The sequence below is a fragment of the Neovison vison genome, chromosome 14 (assembly GCF_020171115.1).
Source record: "Neovison vison isolate M4711 chromosome 14, ASM_NN_V1, whole genome shotgun sequence".
Taxonomy (NCBI): Eukaryota; Metazoa; Chordata; class Mammalia; order Carnivora; family Mustelidae; genus Neogale; species Neogale vison.
In genome coordinates, this window is record NC_058104.1 from 12,132,201 (window position 1) to 12,151,712 (window position 19,512).

The following is a 19,512-nucleotide window of genomic DNA, read 5'->3' on the forward strand; positions in this document are numbered from 1 at the left end:
AGTACTGCAGTCCCTTCCCCTCCGTCTGCTTAAATGCACGGGACAAGGATAAGAGAGATTGACCCTTCCTCTTCCCGTCAAAACTGCAGTCAGGGCTGACTCCCCGCATTAGTAGCCCGTTGCAGGGCTGCAGGCACGGGCCGACTGATGGCCTCTTCGTGGCGAGGCCAGGCTGCTAGAGACAGCTCGCCTTGGCGCGCTTGGCTTTTCGTCTTTGTTGAGAGAGAGAAAGCGCGCTTGTGAGCGGGGACGTGCGGAGGAAGGAGGAGCCCAGGGAGGGCCCGATCTCCGAGCACTGGCATCGCAGCCTGAGCTGAAGTCAGGAGTCTGGTGCTTAACGGACGGAGCCGTCCAGGCGCTCCTTGACGTTTTTTTTTTTTTAAGATTTTATTTATTGGACAGAGAGAGATCACAAGCAGGCAGAGAGGCAGGCAGAGAGAGAGGAGGAAGCAGGCTCCCCGCTGAGCAGAGAGCCCAATGTGGGGCTCGATCCCAGGACCCTGAGATCATGACCTGGGCCGAAGGCAAAGGCTCAACCCACTGAGCCCCCCAGGCGCCCCAGCTCCTCGACGTTTTAGAGAGCATGACAGATACAGTTCGTCTTGAATTCCCCCACTGCCATCCTCCCCTCTCACACGGCCCAGGATTCCCAGGCCGTATCTAGGTTGAGTTCACAAGACGGAAAGTGGTGGCCGTGTGTACGCCGGAGTCTTGCGTTGCTTGAGTCAGGTTCTGGCCCGCAGGTGCATCGGAGACTAGTGGTGAGGACCGAGGAGCTAGACCCCGCAGTTGGGACCCCAGCCCCACCGCGTGCTGTGTGCTTGGCTGCAGGCTGCGTAGCCCCCAGGGCTCAGGGTCCCCATGCGTATGGCGGGCACGTGTGTCCTGTGAAAGCAGGGTGTGCTCAGGGCAGCGACCAAGCCGTAGCTGTTGGCCGTGTCACTGCAGACGTTGTTCTCCACGGGGGCAGCACAGGAAGTAGGTAGCTCAGTAGCAGGGTAGTTCAGGTGAAAGCCCAGAGGGTATTTTTTTTTTTTTTTAAGATTTTATTTCATTTGAGAGAGCATGCTGTGCTGGGGGTGGGGGGGAATCTCCAGCAGTCCCCGCTGAGCTCAGGGCCCAGTGCAGGGCTCCATCCTAGGACCCTGAGATCATGATCTGAGCCGAAATCAAGACTCAGAGGCTTAACCACCTGAGGCACCCTGAAAGCCCAGAGTCTATCCAGATATTCTGCAAAGTGGGAAATTTGGAGTTGGAAGACCTATCTTTAGGCTGTTGGTTATTTTCTTAACAGATTTGAAGAAACTTAATTTCTTCTTATTTTCCCATTACTTTGGCTATTATGTTTTTAAAAATTCTTCAGATTAAAATAAACTTACTATTTAAGCATTAGGTGACCTCTACATAAAGAGGAATCAGGGCTTGGGATTTATAAGAATAACTTAAACTAATAGTTCTTTTTATTCAGTGGAAGAACAACCGGTTTCCCACGACATTGTTTCTGCTTTGTACTAAGAATGCGGGGCGGGGGGGTGCAGAGTCAGCTGCAGAATCCAAAGGAAGCCTTCTCGTGGACACAGCACAGCCATACCCGAAGCTGTCGTTGTTCAAGGGTTGAGAGGAAAACACACAAGCAAACGTAACTATCCCCAAATTAGATGGCTCCAGAAGGGCTTGTCGGAGCATTAAGCTAATTGAAAATTCGTCAGATCTTCCAGAAAGCTAATTCTGTTTAAGGCGAAAGTGGCTGAATGCAGGGGCGGAAGTGGAAAAGTGGCCGGAGGCTGTGGTGGGGGCCTGGGCGCCCGCTGCACTGCAGAGTTTGTGTACGGTCTGAACCTAACACGGTGGTTCAGGGAAACACGAGCGATGCTGACACGTGATGGGGTACATGTATTGATTGTGATTTTTTCTTTCTAATTCTTCTTTAGGCCCTAATAACAACAACCCTCAAACCTCCACGGTTCGAACCCCTACCCAGACTAATGGTTCTAATGTTCCCTTCAAGCCTCGAGGGAGAGAGTTTTCCTTTGGTAAATAAGAATTTTGTTTTTCTTTTTTCTTTTTTTTTAAAGATTTTATTTATTTATTTGACAGAGATCACAAGTAGGCAGAGAGGCAGGCAGAGAGAGAGAGAGGGAGGAGGAAGCAGGCTCCCCGCTGAGCAGAGAGCCCGATGCGGGGCTCGATCCCAAGAACCTGAGATCATGACCTGAGCCGAAGGCAGCGGCCCAACCCACTGAGCCACCGAGGCGCCCAGAATTTTGTTTTTCTTAATTTCATCATTTTACGTAAAAGGAACCAATACAAACGCTGTATTTTTCTAGGTGAATGGTTCTTTCTTTGGTTAGTTAGTGTATATGAGCTGTGAAAGGTACTATAATAGCTACTCAGCCCCTCTGTGCCTCAGTTTCTGGATTGGTGAGATGGGGGTACTGTTCCTTCCTGCCTCATGGGGTTATTACGAGGAGTAGAAGTACAAAGTTATTTCAAGGGTAGAACCGTACCTGGCACATTGAGGGGGCTGTCATTGTTTTTTGGGAGGTTTCTTGGTTTTCATTTGTTTTTGATTTTAGTTTATGTCATTTATTTGTTGCCGGTGTTTTAGTGATACAGTGAAACGGTTTAATGATGCAGAATTAGAGTAGTTTCCAAGACCCGACTGTGCTAAAAACCTACGTCTTTTTTCTTAAAGATGCGCAGTGAAATACATTTTTGAGCAGAGATGTATTTTGCCAAGTAATGCTAGTAACTGTCTTGTTTTTCACTTGCAGAGGCCTGGAATGCCAAAATCACGGACCTAAAACAGAAAGTTGAAAATCTCTTTAATGAAAAATGCGGTGAGTTTATTTTGAAATGTTAGGACTAAAATATATGGGAGCCTTTTCCCAGTAGGAGAATGTGTGCAGAATACAATGTGGAGCGTTACTGTCATGGAAGATACCTGTGTTCTGCGGGTGTGGATGCCGCCTTTTCTCCCACTTTTCTGAGCACTGCAACATTGAACACATTTTTCTAAAATTGAAAGTAATACCATTTTTCATATATATATATATATATATATATATATAATTTTAGTACTTGCAAAATGTAATTTTAAAAGGACTTTTTAAAAAAGGTTGAGTTTTGAGATATGACTGTGAGAAAGAAAGGGAACGTCTGTGTGTCTTACAGGCGAGGCGCTGGGCCTCAAGCAAGCTGTGAAGGTGCCCTTTGCGTTATTTGAATCTTTCCCGGAAGACTTCTACGTGGAGGGCCTGCCTGAGGGGGTGCCCTTCCGGCGGCCGTCGACTTTCGGCATTCCAAGGCTGGAGAAGATACTCAGAAACAAGGCCAAGATTAAGTTCATCATCAAAAAGTAAGCGCAGTGAGCTGGAAGGAGCCCGGCCGTGAGGGGACGGCACCCTGGCGGAGGCACATTGGGACTGGGCTTCCCCTTTGTGCCAAGACCTGGTTAACTCTAGGAGTCAAAGGAGAAAGCTCTTGGAGCTGTGCTTCTGTGGCTCTTTTAAGTTTTTCATAACCGGTTTATAAGAGGGCAGGGGGGCTGGAGCTTGTCAGAGGGATAACCCCTCGGCCTTGCTGGTAGACCGCTGTCTTCCCGCTGACGGTGCTGCTGGGTCTAAGCAGTCGTTTGGTTTTGTGAAGCCCCATGATTTCTCCAGCTTACAGAATATTTATTTTTTTAGTAATCTCTACACCCAAGCTGGGACTTGAACTCACGACCACGAGATCAAGAGTCGGAAGTTCTTCCAACCGAGCCCAGCAGGCGCCCCCAGAATATTTTAAGTTTCAGTTGGCTTTGGAGGTCTATGAGTTAGGCCAACACAGTTGAAATGGATGGGAATAATCAGAAATTAAAAATATGTGTTGATGCTCAAGAATTACAGGAGATTGGGGCGCCTGGGTGGCTCAGTGGGTTAAGCCGCTGCCTTCGGCTCAGGTCATGATCTCAGGGTCCTGGGATTGAGTCCCACATCGGGCTCTCTGCTCAGCAGGGAGCCTGCTTCCTCCTCTCTCTCTCTCTGTCTGCCTGCCTCTCTGCCTACTTGTGATCTCTCTCTGTCAAATAAATAAATAAAATATTTAAAAAAAAAAATTACAGGAAATTAACGGAAGTGAATTTTAGGCTATTAGCGTTTGCTTCTGAGTCCCACAGCAGAATTGTCAAATGCTCAAAGCCAACACCGCCAACTAGGATGGCCACGTCTTGTACTTCTGAGCAGGTCTGGAGAGGTCTGGCGGTAGCTAAGCCCTCTGCTTCTGTGTCTTCCTAGAGAAAGACTAGTGCTCCAGTTTTCACCACTTTGCTCTCTGTTTCCGTGCTGCCCCCACGCAGCACGTTCCCTGTTTCCATTCTCAGGTCTAGTGCTCGATTCTTCCAGCATACGGTGGAAACCACGGGCAAGGGAAGCTCGTTGAAGCTGTGACCACGAGCAGAGCGGGCTTTTCCCTGGGTGTTTCTTTAGACGAGGGACATGTTCTTTCTGTTCTTACGTTACTAAGAATTGAATGTGTATGTACAGAAAATAAATGGTTTTGTAAAGTCTTTGTTTAACTTTTAATGTTTTACTCTGGGATTATTAGCACACATGTTTTTTTCTCCTTCCTCTTTTTCAGGCCTGAGATGTTTGAGACCGCGATTAAGGAGAGCACGTCCTCCTCGAAGAGCCCTCCGAGTGAGTGTCCTTGCCGCAGAAAGTGTGCGGTGGGAAGTGGGTGTTGCTGCAATTTTTTTTTTTTTTTTAAATCATTGAAAGAACAGCTACTGAGTTAAAACCAGGAAAGTTCATTAAAAGTTGTGTTTTGACTGCTTTACAATTTTATTTATGAGAATGTTTACGTGTCTGCTGCTATACTGAGCACAGAGACAAAGAGAAAAGAGTAGGAGGGGGCAGTCTTTCAGGAAACTTAATCCCTCAGAGTGACAAAATATACCACCAAAAGGAACAGCCCTCGGGCGCCTGGGTGGCTCAGTCTTTGGGCATTTGCCTTCGGCGCAGGTCATGATCCCGGCGTCCTGGGATCAAGCCCCACGTTGGGCTCCCTGCTCCGCAGGAAGCTGGCTTCTCCCTCTCCCACTGCCCCTGCTTGTGTTCCCTCTTTTGCTGTGTCTTTCTCTGCCAAATAAATAAAGTCTTCAAAAAAAAAAAAAAAAAAGGAACAACTTCTCACAAAATTGGGTTAAATACTATCTTGTGTCATCGGATTTTTTTTTTTTTTTTTTTTTTTTTTGCTATTTCATTTATGTATTTGACAGAGAGACCACAAGCAGGCAGAGAGAGGGGAGGAAGCAGGCTCCCTGCTGAGCAGAAAGCCTGACTCGGGGCTCAGTCCAAGGACCCTGGGATCATGACCTGAGCCGAAGGCAGAGGCTTTAACCCACTGAGCCATCCAGGCGCCCCAGTAGAGCTGGTTTAATTACAGTTTATGTGTGTTCTAATCTGAACTTTCTCTTTTAAGGAAAAATAAATTCATCCCCAAACGTTAATACTACTGCATCAGGTGTGGAAGATCTTAACATCATTCAGGTGACGATTCCAGGTATGGTTTCTCTGCCTTTCTCTTGTTGGTGGAGTTTTCCGAGTTTGGGTTTTCACTTGACTGACTCGGGTTCCTGGGGCTCGCTCTGTGCCGTGTTGTGCCCCTGCCCACCCTGCCGGGAGCACTCACCAAACACAACCCCTGACGCGTTCTTTCCAGAAAGCTCTATGCAGTTACTAGACACAGCATGAGCCAGTACCTGGTGTCTTGTTTAGGAAGTCTGGACAGGAGCTCCAAAGCTCCTTGTAACAGGAACAAAGGCCTAGCATTTTCAGTTTGTTAGAGTCAAATCAGATACGTCATTTCAATCTTAATTAGTGTAAGATACTTAAATCGTCCCAAAACATGAAACGAGTTCACTCGGAACACCAAAAAATGGACTTGGAATTAAAATTGCATTATTGAGCTACGGCTGTCTTCTTGCCTTTTCCAGATGATGACAACGAAAGGCTGTCAAAAGTGGAGAAAGCGAGACAGCTCAGAGAGCAAGTGAACGACCTCTTCAGTCGGAAATTCGGTGAGTAGTTTTGGCCTTTGCAGTGAGCTCGGACATTGCCTCCCAGCGAGCCCTGGGCAGCAGATTGCGCTGTCATCTTCCTGTGTAAAAGGAAGTGAAGTTGAAATGCAAGTGTTCCTACAAGGGGTTTTCTAAAGTTTTTTCCTAAGGAGACCTTAGCTGTGTTAGACTCTCAGTGATGGTCGCCGTCCAAGTGAGTAGAGTGAGGTTCGGGGTAGGGTTTGGCACGTACCGTGACTGTCACTAGCTGCGGCACTGTCCTTAATGCTGCGTGTTCTCCTCCCTCCGGAGGTGACAGGCTGATCTGTGCTTCTATGCGGTTTGTCTTGTCCTAGGTGAAGCTATTGGTATGGGTTTCCCTGTGAAGGTGCCCTACAGGAAAATCACCATCAACCCCGGCTGCGTGGTGGTGGACGGCATGCCCCCCGGAGTGTCATTCAAAGCCCCCAGTTACCTGGAAATCAGCTCCATGAGAAGGATCTTAGATTCGGCCGAGTTCATTAAGTTCACAGTCATTAGGTAAGCGAGTCTTCCCTGCTTGATCGTAAGAACGAATCTGTGGATGGTGAGGCTGAGTCTTCCAGCGCGTAGTCCTGGGTATTAATAGAACCGAGTTTTCCATGTAGTGAAGGAAACACATAACACCCTTGAGTTCTTCTACTGTGAGATTCTCCTTTCCCTAGGCTGACTCCTACTTGTCCGGTTTTGAAGGCAAGGGGTTAGCGAACCTTTGCCCACGGACCAGAGCCCGGCTGCTGCCTGTTTTTATAAACCCTTCGAAACCACGGCAGTGCAGCTGGCGGGCCGCAGCGGAGTGGCTGGGCCAGAGACAGGATGGTCCGCAGCGCCGGACGTGCTTACCGGCTCACCCAGGACAGGACACGGTGGCTAGCCCGAGCCCTCGGAGCGTCAGCCCAGCCTCAGGCCCGATAGGGCTCGGGTGCCAAGTGAGCCAGGTCGTTCTGTCCCCTGGCCTGTACCGTAGAGTTGTGCTCATCACCTTTGAGAATGGGCTCCTGATCCTGGAACAGGAATGAAGAGTTTTCCCGTGCCCTTGCCAGCACCACGAGGTGACGCTCGTTGATGCCGTGCGTCCCAGGAGGTGTCCGGCGGGCGCGCTCTTGTCCATCCGCCCGAGCGAGCATCCCTGTAGTGTTCACCCTTGCAGCTCCCACACCGTCCTTGTCGCTCAGTCTTCCAGTCCTTCCACTGTTGTGTCCCACTGTTCTAGTACCGGTCACTTCGGACCGGCTCTCGGAACAGCTCATGCGGTAACCCCCTGCGGCTTTCCGTCCTGCGCTTACCTTCTCCCAATGCCCTTTCCCTAAACACCCCGTTTTTGTCCCACTTAACCCGTGCCCAGGGTCCGTGCTCTTCTCCAGGGGTCGGGGTAAAAGCGCGCTTCCAGTAGACCGTGTCACTGAAATTCCTGTATTCTTTTTTCTTGGCTCCTGTCGTGTTCACCATCTTGAGCGAGGCCTTTTCTGATGATGGTCTGTAGTAGTTATTCATATGTCTGTCTGTTCATAGATTTAAAAAGTGTAAGATTGAAACGTAGTTGGATAACATTGCTCATTCTAACACGTAAGTGACGTGAGTTAAATATTAGTTCAATAAACTGAATATACGTGTAAACTCTTGTAGAGCAAAAATTAACTGTTACATAATTTGTTTCTCTCTTTAGACCATTTCCAGGACTTGTGATTAATAACCGTGAGTAGATTTCATGAAATCTTTTCCTTTCTCCTTTTCTGGGGTGTGAGAGACGGTGTGCACAGGCTCTTTGCCCTTTTACGTCACGTGACATTTTGGTGTTTCCGCCCCGATGCCAGCGCACCAGGCGCTTTTCTACACGTAACATGGGGTTAGGGGCTTGGCCGCTTACATCCCAGGCTGTTCGTTCATAAGATGCTACACTAGTCCCCCCCCCCCCGCCCCGAGAGTCTCCAAGCAGCTAAATGACTCATGTGGCGTCAGATACCTTACACGGGGATCTGCCAGCGCCTGCTTGTTTGTAAATAAAGTTTTATTAGAACATTCCTGGCTTCCTGGCTTCGGGCGGGGCTGGCTGGCCGCGAGAGACCCCCAGGACCTGCAGGGCCTAAGACCCTCGCTGACCAGCACTTCGGGAGAAAGCGTGCTGAGCCCAACCTGGAGCCTGCTTGGCGCGCTCCGGAGGGACAGTGTGGACTCGGGGTGACAGCTGCGTGGCTGCCGCTGGCTGCTCTCGGTCTGAGCCAGTGTCTGCGCAGGTTGGGCCCCATGCGCTGTTGCCCCGACATTGCATGTGGTTTTCCAGTTCCCTGACGTTCGTAACATGTAGCATCGTATTTTCAGCAAGTACTTTGTTAAAGTTTTTCAAAAGTGAGCATTCTCGTTCCCCCAGTACCGTCAGAGCTTCAGTCTCTTTTCTGGTCGGTATCACGACTCTGACACCCATCTGTGCTGAGGACTCGGTTCTGGGTGTGCACTGTGAGAGCGTGTTCTGGAGTTTTCGGGGCCCCTGGAGCGGCAGAAGCCCCCCCCCCCGGGCAGTCCGGCCGTCACCATAGGTGCCCCTGCCCCAGTTGCGCTTTGCGCTGTTGGCTCTGTTTGGGGCCTTCGTGCTTCAGAGCCATAGATTTCGTTATCTTCTGCTTCTGGGGTTTCACTTTGTCATAAAGCCTACTCATTTGGTTGTACCCCTAAACTGCACACTCTCTTTTTAAAGGTTCTGTTTTTATTATCGTCCCTGTCCTGGCCAGTATGTTGGTCCCCAGCAGTGTCGGTAATGAAAGAGAACCTAGACCTTGCTTCGCAGATTTTCACTGCGCTTCGTTGCAGTCCGCTTCCGCCACGCCAGGGAGCCGCGTGGTAGTGTGCGATGGACCTTCCGGAGTTAGTGACTGACGGGGGGACCCGAGCTCTTCATCCGTGTTCCCTTCTTGTCATAAGGAAAATCTTGGCTTTGTGGCAAGGTCGAAGCATCCACATAGAGAACGTCTGTAAACGTGCTTTTCCGTTGTGACCGCGTGTTGCCGTGTTAATGTTAAAATGAATCTGCTTTTGTTTTCAGAGTTGGTTGATCAGAATGAGTCAGAAGGCCCAGTGATACAAGGTAAATCAAGCAGGATAAAACAGAAATATCCCTACCTTCACGATGCAGTGGGTTGCATGAAATGAGGGGTCCTCACTTGCTTCCATGTGCTGACTTCGGGGAAAGTCATTGACACACTCAGACTTCGTGCGTTTGACTCCTGTGTTCAGAGGCCTGTATGTGCCCAAGCCCTGGGTCCTAACTGAGAGCTTGGGCCACGCGTCATTGGACCCCATTCTCCCACTCAGGCTGAAAGGAGGTCAGGAACCCTAGGAGGGCAGTGTTGCAGAGTGTAATTTTTTTTAGCAATGATGTGTCTTTCTGACTTTACCCCTTTACGCCATTCATGTCTGAGGCCTTGTTACCAGCCTGGCTGTGTGGGGTGGAAATTGTGACTTGAAACATTCCTTAGAAACCAGCCTGGAGGCCGGCCACTGTGATCCGGTTGAAAGCAACGAAAGGATTTTATTTTATCAAAAAGGAAACCCACAGGACGGTGGGAGAGATCTAACAAGGAGCGTCTTTCTTGTCAGAGCCGTGTTAATGACGGCCGTTAGCTCCCACGCGGGGTGCGCGAGGTAACTTCCCCCGTGCCCGCAAGGAGACTGCGGGGCGTCTGGTGGGTCGTCACGCTTAAGCACAAGACGCTGTGGCCGCTGTTGGAGCTGGGACTTGTTTGTGTGCATTGTCTGGAGAACGTTGTCCTTGCTTCCTCTAGGCCCTTTAAGTAAGTGAGAGCGACTTTAGAACAGTGTTAGATTAAATCTTCCTGTGTTTTTCTTCAGAATCCGCTGAGCCCAGCCAGTTGGAGGTTCCTGCGACAGAAGGTAAAAAGGGTTAGTCCAGCTGCCAGACACTGAAGTCCCTTAACAATGTCCTCAGGACGAAAGATCGAGTGTGATTTCCACACCGGCTCCCTAAGTCCCTGTGGTTGCGTTTTCTTTTGTCTCTGGGGGAATCGGCTCTGTCGTTTACATCCAGAAACGGTCGTGTTAGCAGTGACTTGTGGTTCTTCTGCTCTGTTTTCCCCACGTGACTCTTAATCCTGAACCAGTGCAATAACTACTTTCTGACTCAGATTTTTAAACAGATAAGTAGTAAGGTGTTTGTTACCTTGAGATTTCTCAGTAACACAATTTAGAACTGCTAGCTGGAGGACCGTTGTCTCTGAAAATGTTATCTTCAGTGTCTGGCGGTTCCTATTAAATCATTTCAGTGCAGAGCTTGGTAGGAGGAGGTTTATAATTCTACAGATTCGCATTCATAGTGCAATTTACCAGTTCCCCTTTGTTTTTCTTGATAGACATAAAGGAGACTGATGGAAACTCTCAGATCAAGCAAGAACCAGACCCTACGTGGTAGACCTCTTCCCCTCCTAGGGTAAATCAGCTTCTGTGTCCGGGATGCCATCTCGTGTTCGTCTGAACCCTCCTGCGCGTTCAGAAGCTAGTGTGTTTTCCCTGCTTCAGGCATAAATGGTGTCCCCCCCACCTTCAGGTCATAGGAGGTCAGGTGTAAGCCCTACTGGGTGCTTTGAGTTAGAGGATCAAGCAGAGAGATGTTCCTTAGATCAGTATCTGTGAGTCAAAAATGTAAAAGCTCTTTGTCCTAAAAGGAAAATGTTTTGTTTCTAATCTATAGGGTAAATCTCATCCCCTCCATTGGAATACACTCCGAGTCCGTGTCACTACACTGACAAAAATAGCATTGCAGAGTCTGGCTGAGATGCACAGTCCATTGGGCATCTTGCATAATGAACCTGCAACCTTGAACTTGGCCAGGTTGTTAACAGGAGAAGCAGCTCTCCACCAGGAGTCTGCTCACTTGGTTCTTTGATCCCGTCACACCTCGCTAAGGCCGAGCTGTTGAATAGTGACGGTGGCTGTAGGGTCAGGGTCTTACTTCACAGCAGGTGCTCCGATGTGCCCCTGCTGGCGCACTTTTACACGGAGACCTTTTCTTGTCTGGGAACTTGCCGTTTACCGTCCGTTCATGGACTTAGTGCTGATTGAGTTTTGCTGTTTGCCATTGTTGACGTCCTGGGTCCAGAATAACCTGGTTTCTTGCTTGTCTGTTTTGTCTCCTATTGTAGCCTAAAGTGTCAATGGGTGAGAAGAGCTTTTCGGACCTGTTACTGCCCCAAGCCGTGTAATATACTTGTATAACAGAAATACCTTCTATACAAACCTTTTTTTCTACTTTTAGATAGAAATGTCTACTTTTTCAGCAGTTCTGTGAATTGAATTAAAGAGCAGAGTGACTGTAGATTTGGAATGGCTGGTTTACTTCGGAATGTATTATAAGGATTTTACAGCAATGCTGGAAAACGACAGGGAAAATGACAGGGATGAATCTCATCAGATTTTTTACGTATCAGCAGAGCCTTCAGCTAACGGTGTTTATTTTCCAATCAAGCGAAGATCTCTCCAACTGGAACATCTCAGCTCCTGCAGTGAAGAAACACCTGCGATCGTTCAGTCCTTCAGTTTTTCTATTTGAAAAATCATTTCAGTGACCCTTTTGTTCACGGCTCTCCTTGACGACGGAGTGAACAGTTAGTATCTGTATATTTGACTAAACCTTTTCTTAAGCGATCTATCATGGTTCCTATGTTTTTTGGGTTTTTTTTTTTTTTTTTTAATCATAATTAAAAAACCACCATCTGGATCCCTAACAAGCCGGTGAGAGGTTAGTGTGTCAGCGTGTGGCCTAGAGACGCGGTACCGGGAGTCTGTTCCACGGCGACGTCGCATCCAAGTGACACGCGGGGCGGCCCAGCGGCGTCGGGTCAGGTGCGAGGGTGGGGCCCAGCCCGGGGACAGACGCTCAAGCCTCGCTGTCCCGGACCCCGTCGCGCCGTGGGTTTCTGGATCGCCGCCAGCTGGGATCCGCCTGCAGGGGTTTTCCTCATCTCGGTGTGGGGAGCGGGGCCGCGAGCCCAGGACGCGCCCCGGTGCCCCGCGCCCGGTGCCCCGCGCCCGCAGTGGGAGGTCTTCCGCGGTTGGACTTCGCAGACAGAGGGGTGTACAATACCAGCGACGAGAAGCTAGAGTACGTGACGGCATAGAGTGTCCATTAGCTTTATCACCATATTCACGACGGAGAATTATATTACATGGTAGCAGAAATAGGCATTTTTATGTGTTGCTTATATTTTACCTCAAATTAAATTGTAGATATAGGGTAATAAATAAAATCCATCCATGCCTTTCACACACTAACTCATTTCTTGCGAAGGTGTTTTCGTGGTCTCGCGCGGGGACAGCAGGGGCCCGGGGTCGCGGAGTGCGCGGGGCGGGCCGGGGGCACTGTCCGTGCACTCCAAGGCCTGCGCGTGTCCGGTCCCAGCGCGCCCCCGCGCCGGCTCCCTCCCCGGTGAGCTCGTGCCTCAGCTTCCCCCCTGCGTGAGCACGTGCATGCGCACATCCCATGGGGACCACACGTGTTTTTCTGTCCCCCCAGCGTGGCCTCTGGCTCTCCCCTCTCCCCACCCGCCAGCCGACCGTCCGCCCGGTCTCCTGCTTCCTTTAAGGCCTTCCTGAGCTGGGCACGGCCCGAGCTCGGCCTCCCTGCCCTTGTCCCCAGCTGCCCAGCCCCGCCGCTTCCGGAAGCTCCGTCCAGCAGCTGCGCTCGAAAGGAATTGAGCAGCTGCGCCTCACACTTACCGGACCCCGGGAGTGCGGAGCCTGGGATTACAGACCCCGGGAGTGCGGACGCAGCAGGGAGCCAAGCTGCCCTGTCTGGCCTCAGCGCACCCCGCCCGCGGGGTGCTGCCGAGGGCGCCCGCGGTTCCTGGTCCCTTGCGTCGTCAGCCTCTGCTTCTCCGTGTGGGATGTCGCACCTGCCGAGCGCGTCGTTCGTGTTCCTGGACGGACAGCCCAGAGTCAGCGCGAGGGCCCCGTCGTCACTTCGGAAAGGTCTAGGGAACGCTCTCCTGGCCGGTCCCGCCTTCCCCTCAACAAGCCTCGTGTCCAGAAATGCTCTCTCTCCTGCATGGGTCCGCCCTCCCGGCCTCTCCTGCAGGAGCCGCAGGTGAAAAGCGAGGTTCTAACCGACTCCCCCGCGGGTCTCCAGAACCTTCCCGCTGCAGCTCCAGGCCCCTGCCGGGGTTCTGCCTTTCCAGATGGCCTCCCTGCCCTGAGGGCTGCCCTGGCTTTGTTGCGGGAAGGGGAGGGGGGGGATCCCAGCCCCAGGAGCTCAAAGGCTGAAGCCCTCAGCTCCCGGGGGTCTGCAAGCGGGCAGCGGGCGCATCAACGGGACCACAGGCAGTGGGGGGGCCCCGCTCCCCCCTCCCCCGTGATCTGTGTCCGGTCACTGAGGACTGAGAAGGACGCGACGGCACCAGTAGTTCCCCTCAGTAATTCCCACAGGCTTAGTGTTTCTGAAACGGCCTCCTTACCCCGCAAGTTTCTGTTAAACGGATCTTACCAGGGACCGTAGTGATGAGGAACAACAGTTTGTTGACCACGTCCAAGCTCTGCTTCGGGGCAGCTGTTCCCCTTGAGGAAATTCCCATCAGGGAGACGGTACAAGCAAGTCGACACCCCGGGACTGGGACTCGGGACCCCCACGCAGAGTCCGGCCAAGTGCCGGCCGCCCCCCCGGTTCCTGGAGTCTTTGGCAGGGAGGACCTCGGGAAGGGCGGGTGCTGGGGCGGAGAGGGGGGCCTGCCCGGCCCACGTGTGCGCCTCCGAGCGCACGTCCGCCTGCCCCTCCTGGCGGGGAGCACATCGGACGGAGCTCCCGTGGGGTCCCGCCCTCCGGTGCGTGAGGCGAGGGGTGTCGGTGCACGCCCGTCCCAGGCCGGCGTCCCTTCGAGGCTCCACAGATGAGGAAGTGAAGGCTGCGTGGTGGTCAGACCCCCTCCCCGGTCTGCCGGAGACTGGCCGGGGGCAGCGGTCTGAAGCCCTCCGTGTCCACTCGCCGCTGCTCTCCGCGGCCGGCGGCTGGTACCCTCCGTTACCCTGCGCGTCCGTCCGGGCCTCCTTTCCGCCCCACCGTCCCCGCCACTGAGGACCAAAAAGATGTGTCGGGAAGAAAAATAGTGTTAGAAAGACCAGAGGGCACGGAGCACCGCGAGCCCCGGTCTGAACAAGTTCAGGGTTGTTGCTGGTTTAACCCGTAGTGGGTAGACAGTTGTCACACACTGAACGGCCCCTTCCAAGCGGAAGCCCCAGTTTCTGGACATGGATGTATTTGGAAGGTAACGTTCTCCCAGGGATGACTCGGTTTCCCTGGGGTGGGGACCAAGAGGAGAAGAGGGTTCCAGAAATCGAGAGGGCTTGGGGGCTGCTGCCTGGGCCTGTCCGACCTGGGGGTCCGGTGAGGGGAGCACAAACAGGGCTGTCCGTGCTTCCGCTCAGCCGCCCCAGGCTCCGCAGCTGGACCCCTGCTCCCACGTGGGCTCGGTGGGCGGCTTCCCGGGCCTCCCCGCGGGGCCGCCAACCTTCTTGGCTCAAGGATCAGATTTGAGAGCTCGCAGCTGGTTGTAGAAAATCCAGGTCCCTAGGGGCCTGGTGGCCTGGAGACAAGTACAGTGGGTGGGCCTAGCTTGGCCCCTCCAGTAGTGGGGTTCCTCACTCCAGGTCCTGGGTTAAATAACAAAGCAAGGGAGGTTGGATTGGCTCTGCCCAGCCTCATTAACAACGATCAGATCAGCGGTGGTCAGTGAGTCTGTCGGTGGTCAGTGAGTCTGTCGCGGGACCTCCCCCCTTCAGCCCCACCCCACCCCCAAGGCACACACACCTTGTGGTTTGATTTTAAGGAACTGTCAAGTTGAGGCCAGTTATGATACAACACCGGTTAGTAAAGGTGCTTCCTGCCGGATTTCCTTCTCAGAAGCGAGGTCAGGGGTCTGAGAAGCGTTTTGCAGCAGCAGGAGCCTCACGCTCGGCCTCTGCTCATCTAAGATCTCAAGTTCCCTAAGGCAGTATCGGCTCCCATCCAGGAGTCGGGGCGGGATCCGCGGGGGACATCCCCTCTCATTTCCATAAAAGCTTTCGGGTAGATCCAGCCAGAGGCGGAGAAAAAGCAGGACCACGCGCCGGAAGCCTAGCTGGAGAAAAAGCAGGACCACGCGCCGGAAGCCTAGCTGACCAAAATTGTCCTCTCCCTTATGGTGACCCGTCTAGGACCTTTTTGGGAAAATCCTTCACAAAACACAGGAGGCAAGGGTTTCCAAAAACGGGGGGTCGGAGCGAGGAGCCTAGGGGGGTGTGGTCACAGAAGCCAGAGCAAGTGTTGGCCTGTTGGCCCTGGGAAGGGACCAGCGGGCCCCGAGCTTGACGCAAGGGGCACAGGAGCCGCGTCACACCTCCGTCCGTCACCTGTCTGCAGGTGACCCTACCCCTCGCTGTGCCTCCCGCGTGCTGTATCCCCGGGTCATTCCCGCCCGAGGAACTGAGTCCTTGAGTCGCTGACTCCACCACCCCTCTGGCCGTCCGGGGCTGGGCAGACCCGTGGGTGGCAGCCCAGCCCTGGCGACTCCCGTCTGGGACACCATTTCCTTCATTACTGAAGTTAGCGTCAAATTCAAAGATCACCACAAAATCCCCTGCGGTGGCCGCTGGCTGCTGGGTTCGTCCTCTCTGGTTAGCCGATGAGCTTCAAATAGCTGTCGCTGCGTGACACATCTGGGCCCCGCCAGCAAGGGAGTGTCCGCCCCGCCGTGGGGGTGGGGGTGGGGGGCAGGGGCCAGGCCTCGAGGCTCCCAGGCAGCCCGCGGGGGAGGAGGTGGGCTTGCGGAATTCCACCCCTCAGCAGGGCAAGACCCGCTTGGTGCAGCGCCTTGAGGCTGTGCCCGTGACCTTGGTTTCTGTCCTCTGCCTGACCTGGTCAGGAAAGCCTCCCTCCCAGCCGCAGGTGACTGACCCTGGGAGCCCCGAGGGCCTGCTGTCATTCGTGGGACATTTCCCTCGCTCGAGGCCCAGGTTCAACAGCAAGAAAGTGCCCTGACTTGGGCTGGCGATGTGGACCCCGTGTCCCCTCCGTTCTGCTGACCTCGGGCTGTCCTGTGCACAGTCTGCAGCTGTTCGGGGCACCCCGCCCGGCTCACAGCAGCCCGTGAACGGAGCTGTCCCCTGTCCTTGCAGGTGAAAGCACTAAGGCTCCAAGTCAATTTGCCAAGGGTGCTCCCAGCTAGAAACAGAGCAGTCCCATGTCCAGAGCAGGGGCGGGTGTGTGTGTGTGTGCATGTGTGTGTCCAGCAGACGGCATAGATGTGTCCTCCCCCAGGGCACTGCCTCCTGCAGCCCAAAGGCGGGTCGGAGCCCACAGTCCCCAAGCCCCCGAGTCCAGGGGAGAAGAAATTCCCAAGAGTGGGACTCAGGTGTGTCCTGAGCCCTCTCCGAGTTCAGGCACCCGGTTCCCTTCTGATGAGGCTCCGGGGGTCATTCCCGACCGGCCCAGAGCCCATTTGGGGTGCAGTTTTCTGAGAAATAAGACTCTTGGTCCCTTGGGACACAGACCTCGGGCACCCCGCGTTTCTGCGTGCAGACCCCCGCTCGCAGTCCAGAGCCTTGACCCTTCCCGGCAGCGTCCCCTCCACGGGGTTCTGCTGCCTGCCAGTCAGTGGCAACTCAGGGACCCCGATCTGCCGGTGTGGGCACCAGGAGAGAACCGGTGCTGAGGGCTGGCCCGGGGCGTCCCCCCGGCGGCTGACCCCACCCCAGGAGGGACAGCAGTTGGGAAAGGACCCAGAACAGCCTCAGAAGAACAGCTCATTTGTCTCATCCTGGAAAGCCCTACACTTGCTCTCTTGACACAAGCTCCCAGGGGGCTGTGCCCGGGCCTCAGGCTCCACTGTCAGACCCGTCTCCACTCGGCCTGTCTGCGTGGCCCAGCCCTGGGGATTTCCTGGTTGAGGAACTGGCCAGCCCGGCCCCAGTGGGGAAGGCCTGGTTGGAGACGGTGGCATCTGGAAAGTCGTGAAGCACCACAGGGCCCGAAGGGACAGCCCTGCCTCCTTCCCAGCGGGGGGTGTTGGCCCCGGCAGACTCCTCCCTCGCGAATCCCCAGCCGTGGTCATCGTCCATTCTCATGACCAAGGGCAGAGCAGGGGAGCCCAGGGGTTGAGAGCCTGGGCCTGGGGTCTGGGCTTCCTGGGTTCAAATCCCAGCTCTTCCCGTACAGGCTGTTTCCCACTCTGTGCCTCAGTTTCCGCATCTGTAAAGTGGGAGGAAATAGGGGCGCGTCCCTGAGAGCGTCCTCGTGAGGACGAGATGTTCATAAATTCAAAGCTCTCCTGACCCCGGGCCAGTCCCTCCATCGGGCGGAGAAGGGGCAGCTGTGCCAGTACACAGCTGACCGGGGCCCAGACAGCAACTTCCTCATCACTGTGATCTGATAATCACCAAACTGTACGTTTTTCTGCAGTTTTCTGTGTGCTTCACAATCAAGTCTTAAAACTTTTTTAAAAGTTTAAGTCGCCCCCCCCAAAAAGAACCTGCTATCTGTTCGCTATCATTCCTTCACTTAGCTCGTCCCCCCCCTTTGTTTTAAACCTTTGATCACTTGCTTGTGTCACGCATGCATTCAAGTCAGTCCGTCCCAGCCTCACAGAGGCTTTGAACCTGCACGGCGACAGAGGTCACTGCCCGCCACAACGGGACGTCGCTTTGTCTCGCGCCACGGATGCCCCGGCTGCTGGTGCCACGGGACGAGGTACGGGAAGGCCACGGGAGGGAAGTGGCAAGGTGGCAGCTGACCGCTGGAGGCTGCTGGGGACCCTGGCTGCCCTGGCCCAGGGCCTGTTACACAAGAGTGGAAAGACCACGGGAGAAAGGGAAGGAAGTGCTGAGACCCGGCGCCTAGGAGGTCCCGCTGGCCACCAGCCCCGCTGACTTCCCCTGCCCACCCCCCTGCTGCGCCCAGGTGAGCCAGGCCCGGGGCCGGGCGGGGACCTCAGGGCAGCACCGTGTGGGACCTGGGGACAACCAGAGAGCAGCCATGGAAGCACAAACATAACCCAGACCCTGCGTGCCGGGGCTGGGCAGATTTCCCAAGAGCCCACTTGCAGAAGTGGCAGCCTCATGAGGAAAGGACACCCCCAGCTGCCACCCACCTGCTCCCTTCCGGTCACCGCTGTCCCCACCCCGGAGGTCACCCTGCCTGCCAGCAGTGTAGACGGGCGATGGGGGTTTCTCAGCTTTGTCTACATGGCGTCCTGCTGAAGGTGTGCTCTCTTGTCTGCCTTCTGTCCCTCTACCTTGTTTCTAGAAGTTTTCCTATGTTGTGTGATGCTGAGCACTGTATCCTCCTGCGTGGGAAGATTTTATTTTATTTTTTGAGGATTTTATTATTTGAGAGAGAGCACCAGTGGGGGGAGGGACAGAGGAAGAAGCTGACGCCCCGCTGAGCAGGGAGCGGGACTCGATCCCGGGATCCTGGGATCCTGACCTGAGCTCAAGGCAGATGCTTAACTGAGCCAGCCAGGCTCCCTGCAGGAAGATTCTAGATGCGAACGGAGATGACCGGAGAAGGGCCTTGCAAGGCTGGCCACACCCAGGGCTGGTGACCTCCCAGTGACCACAAGCGATGGGCCAAGCAAATCTCTCAGCATAGCGGACGTGCCCCCTGCCCTTAGACAGAACCAGGAACAACCTCCCACGTTACTGGTCATGGTAACGGTCACAAATCGGCATGCTTTGGCCACCTCACCCGCAGGAGTCCAGGGGGACTTGTGGCTCTCAGAGTGCTGGTGGCCTTTGCCATGGCCTCTGGGTCTTGGAATCTGTGCATCTGGCTACCAACTGGCCCCGCCAACCTGAGCCTGCAGCCTGGGTTGGAGGCCACCTGCCCTGTGACCTCGGTCCCGCTCTGTAACCTCTGAGCCTCCTGGCCCGACATCCCCTCCCAACACCCCTCTTCACCCCACACCCCCTCTCAGTAGAGCCTGTGGTCCCATCTCACTCAGGAGGAAACTGAGTCAGGACCGAGGGTCCACTTGCTCAGGATTTGAACGCAGCTCGCACTCAAAGCCTGTCCTCTCCGCGCCTGGCTCTCAGTCACGCACCCCTGCAGATATGCACCTGACGGTCACTGGCTCGCACATGCTCCCATGGCGGGGACTGGAGGGCCACTACCCAAGTATTTACGGAGGGCCCTCTGCAAGCCAGGTGCCAGGCTAGGGCTTGGGGCCAGAGCCCTGTCCCAACAGGCCAAGCCCTTGCTCTATAGGGCTCATATTCTGGTAAGGAGACACGTTGTTTAAAAAAATAATAATAAATAAATGGAAACGGGCAGTATGTCAGTGTAGTAAGGGCTCTGAATCGAAACAGGAAAGGTGGGGGGGACGGGGCGGGGGAAGCATGAAGTTTTGCTCCTTTGCATGAAGTTACCCAGAAAGGCTTCTCGGAGGAGGTGGCATCTGAGCAGA

The 19,512-nt window shown here is 54.0% G+C and overlaps 1 protein-coding gene across 6 annotated transcripts in view; it reads left to right on the plus strand.

The window, feature by feature from the left end:
• Positions 1-12,350, plus strand: part of GTF2I (general transcription factor IIi) — a 99,947-nt gene extending 87,597 nt beyond the window's left edge. For all 6 annotated transcript variants that reach the window (XM_044234211.1, XM_044234214.1, XM_044234212.1 and 3 more), the window contains 12 exons: positions 1,932-2,033; positions 2,775-2,840; positions 3,175-3,358; positions 4,621-4,679; positions 5,464-5,544; positions 5,978-6,061; positions 6,397-6,580; positions 7,746-7,774; positions 9,117-9,158; positions 9,923-9,964; positions 10,441-10,517; positions 11,230-12,350. In XM_044234211.1, the coding sequence (XP_044090146.1) occupies positions 1,932-2,033; positions 2,775-2,840; positions 3,175-3,358; positions 4,621-4,679; positions 5,464-5,544; positions 5,978-6,061; positions 6,397-6,580; positions 7,746-7,774; positions 9,117-9,158; positions 9,923-9,964; positions 10,441-10,499 (932 nt within the window). In that variant the 3' untranslated portion in view covers positions 10,500-10,517; positions 11,230-12,350. The remainder of the gene's footprint in view (positions 1-1,931; positions 2,034-2,774; positions 2,841-3,174; positions 3,359-4,620; positions 4,680-5,463; positions 5,545-5,977; positions 6,062-6,396; positions 6,581-7,745; positions 7,775-9,116; positions 9,159-9,922; positions 9,965-10,440; positions 10,518-11,229) is intronic.
• Positions 12,351-19,512: the final 7,162 nt, after the last annotated feature.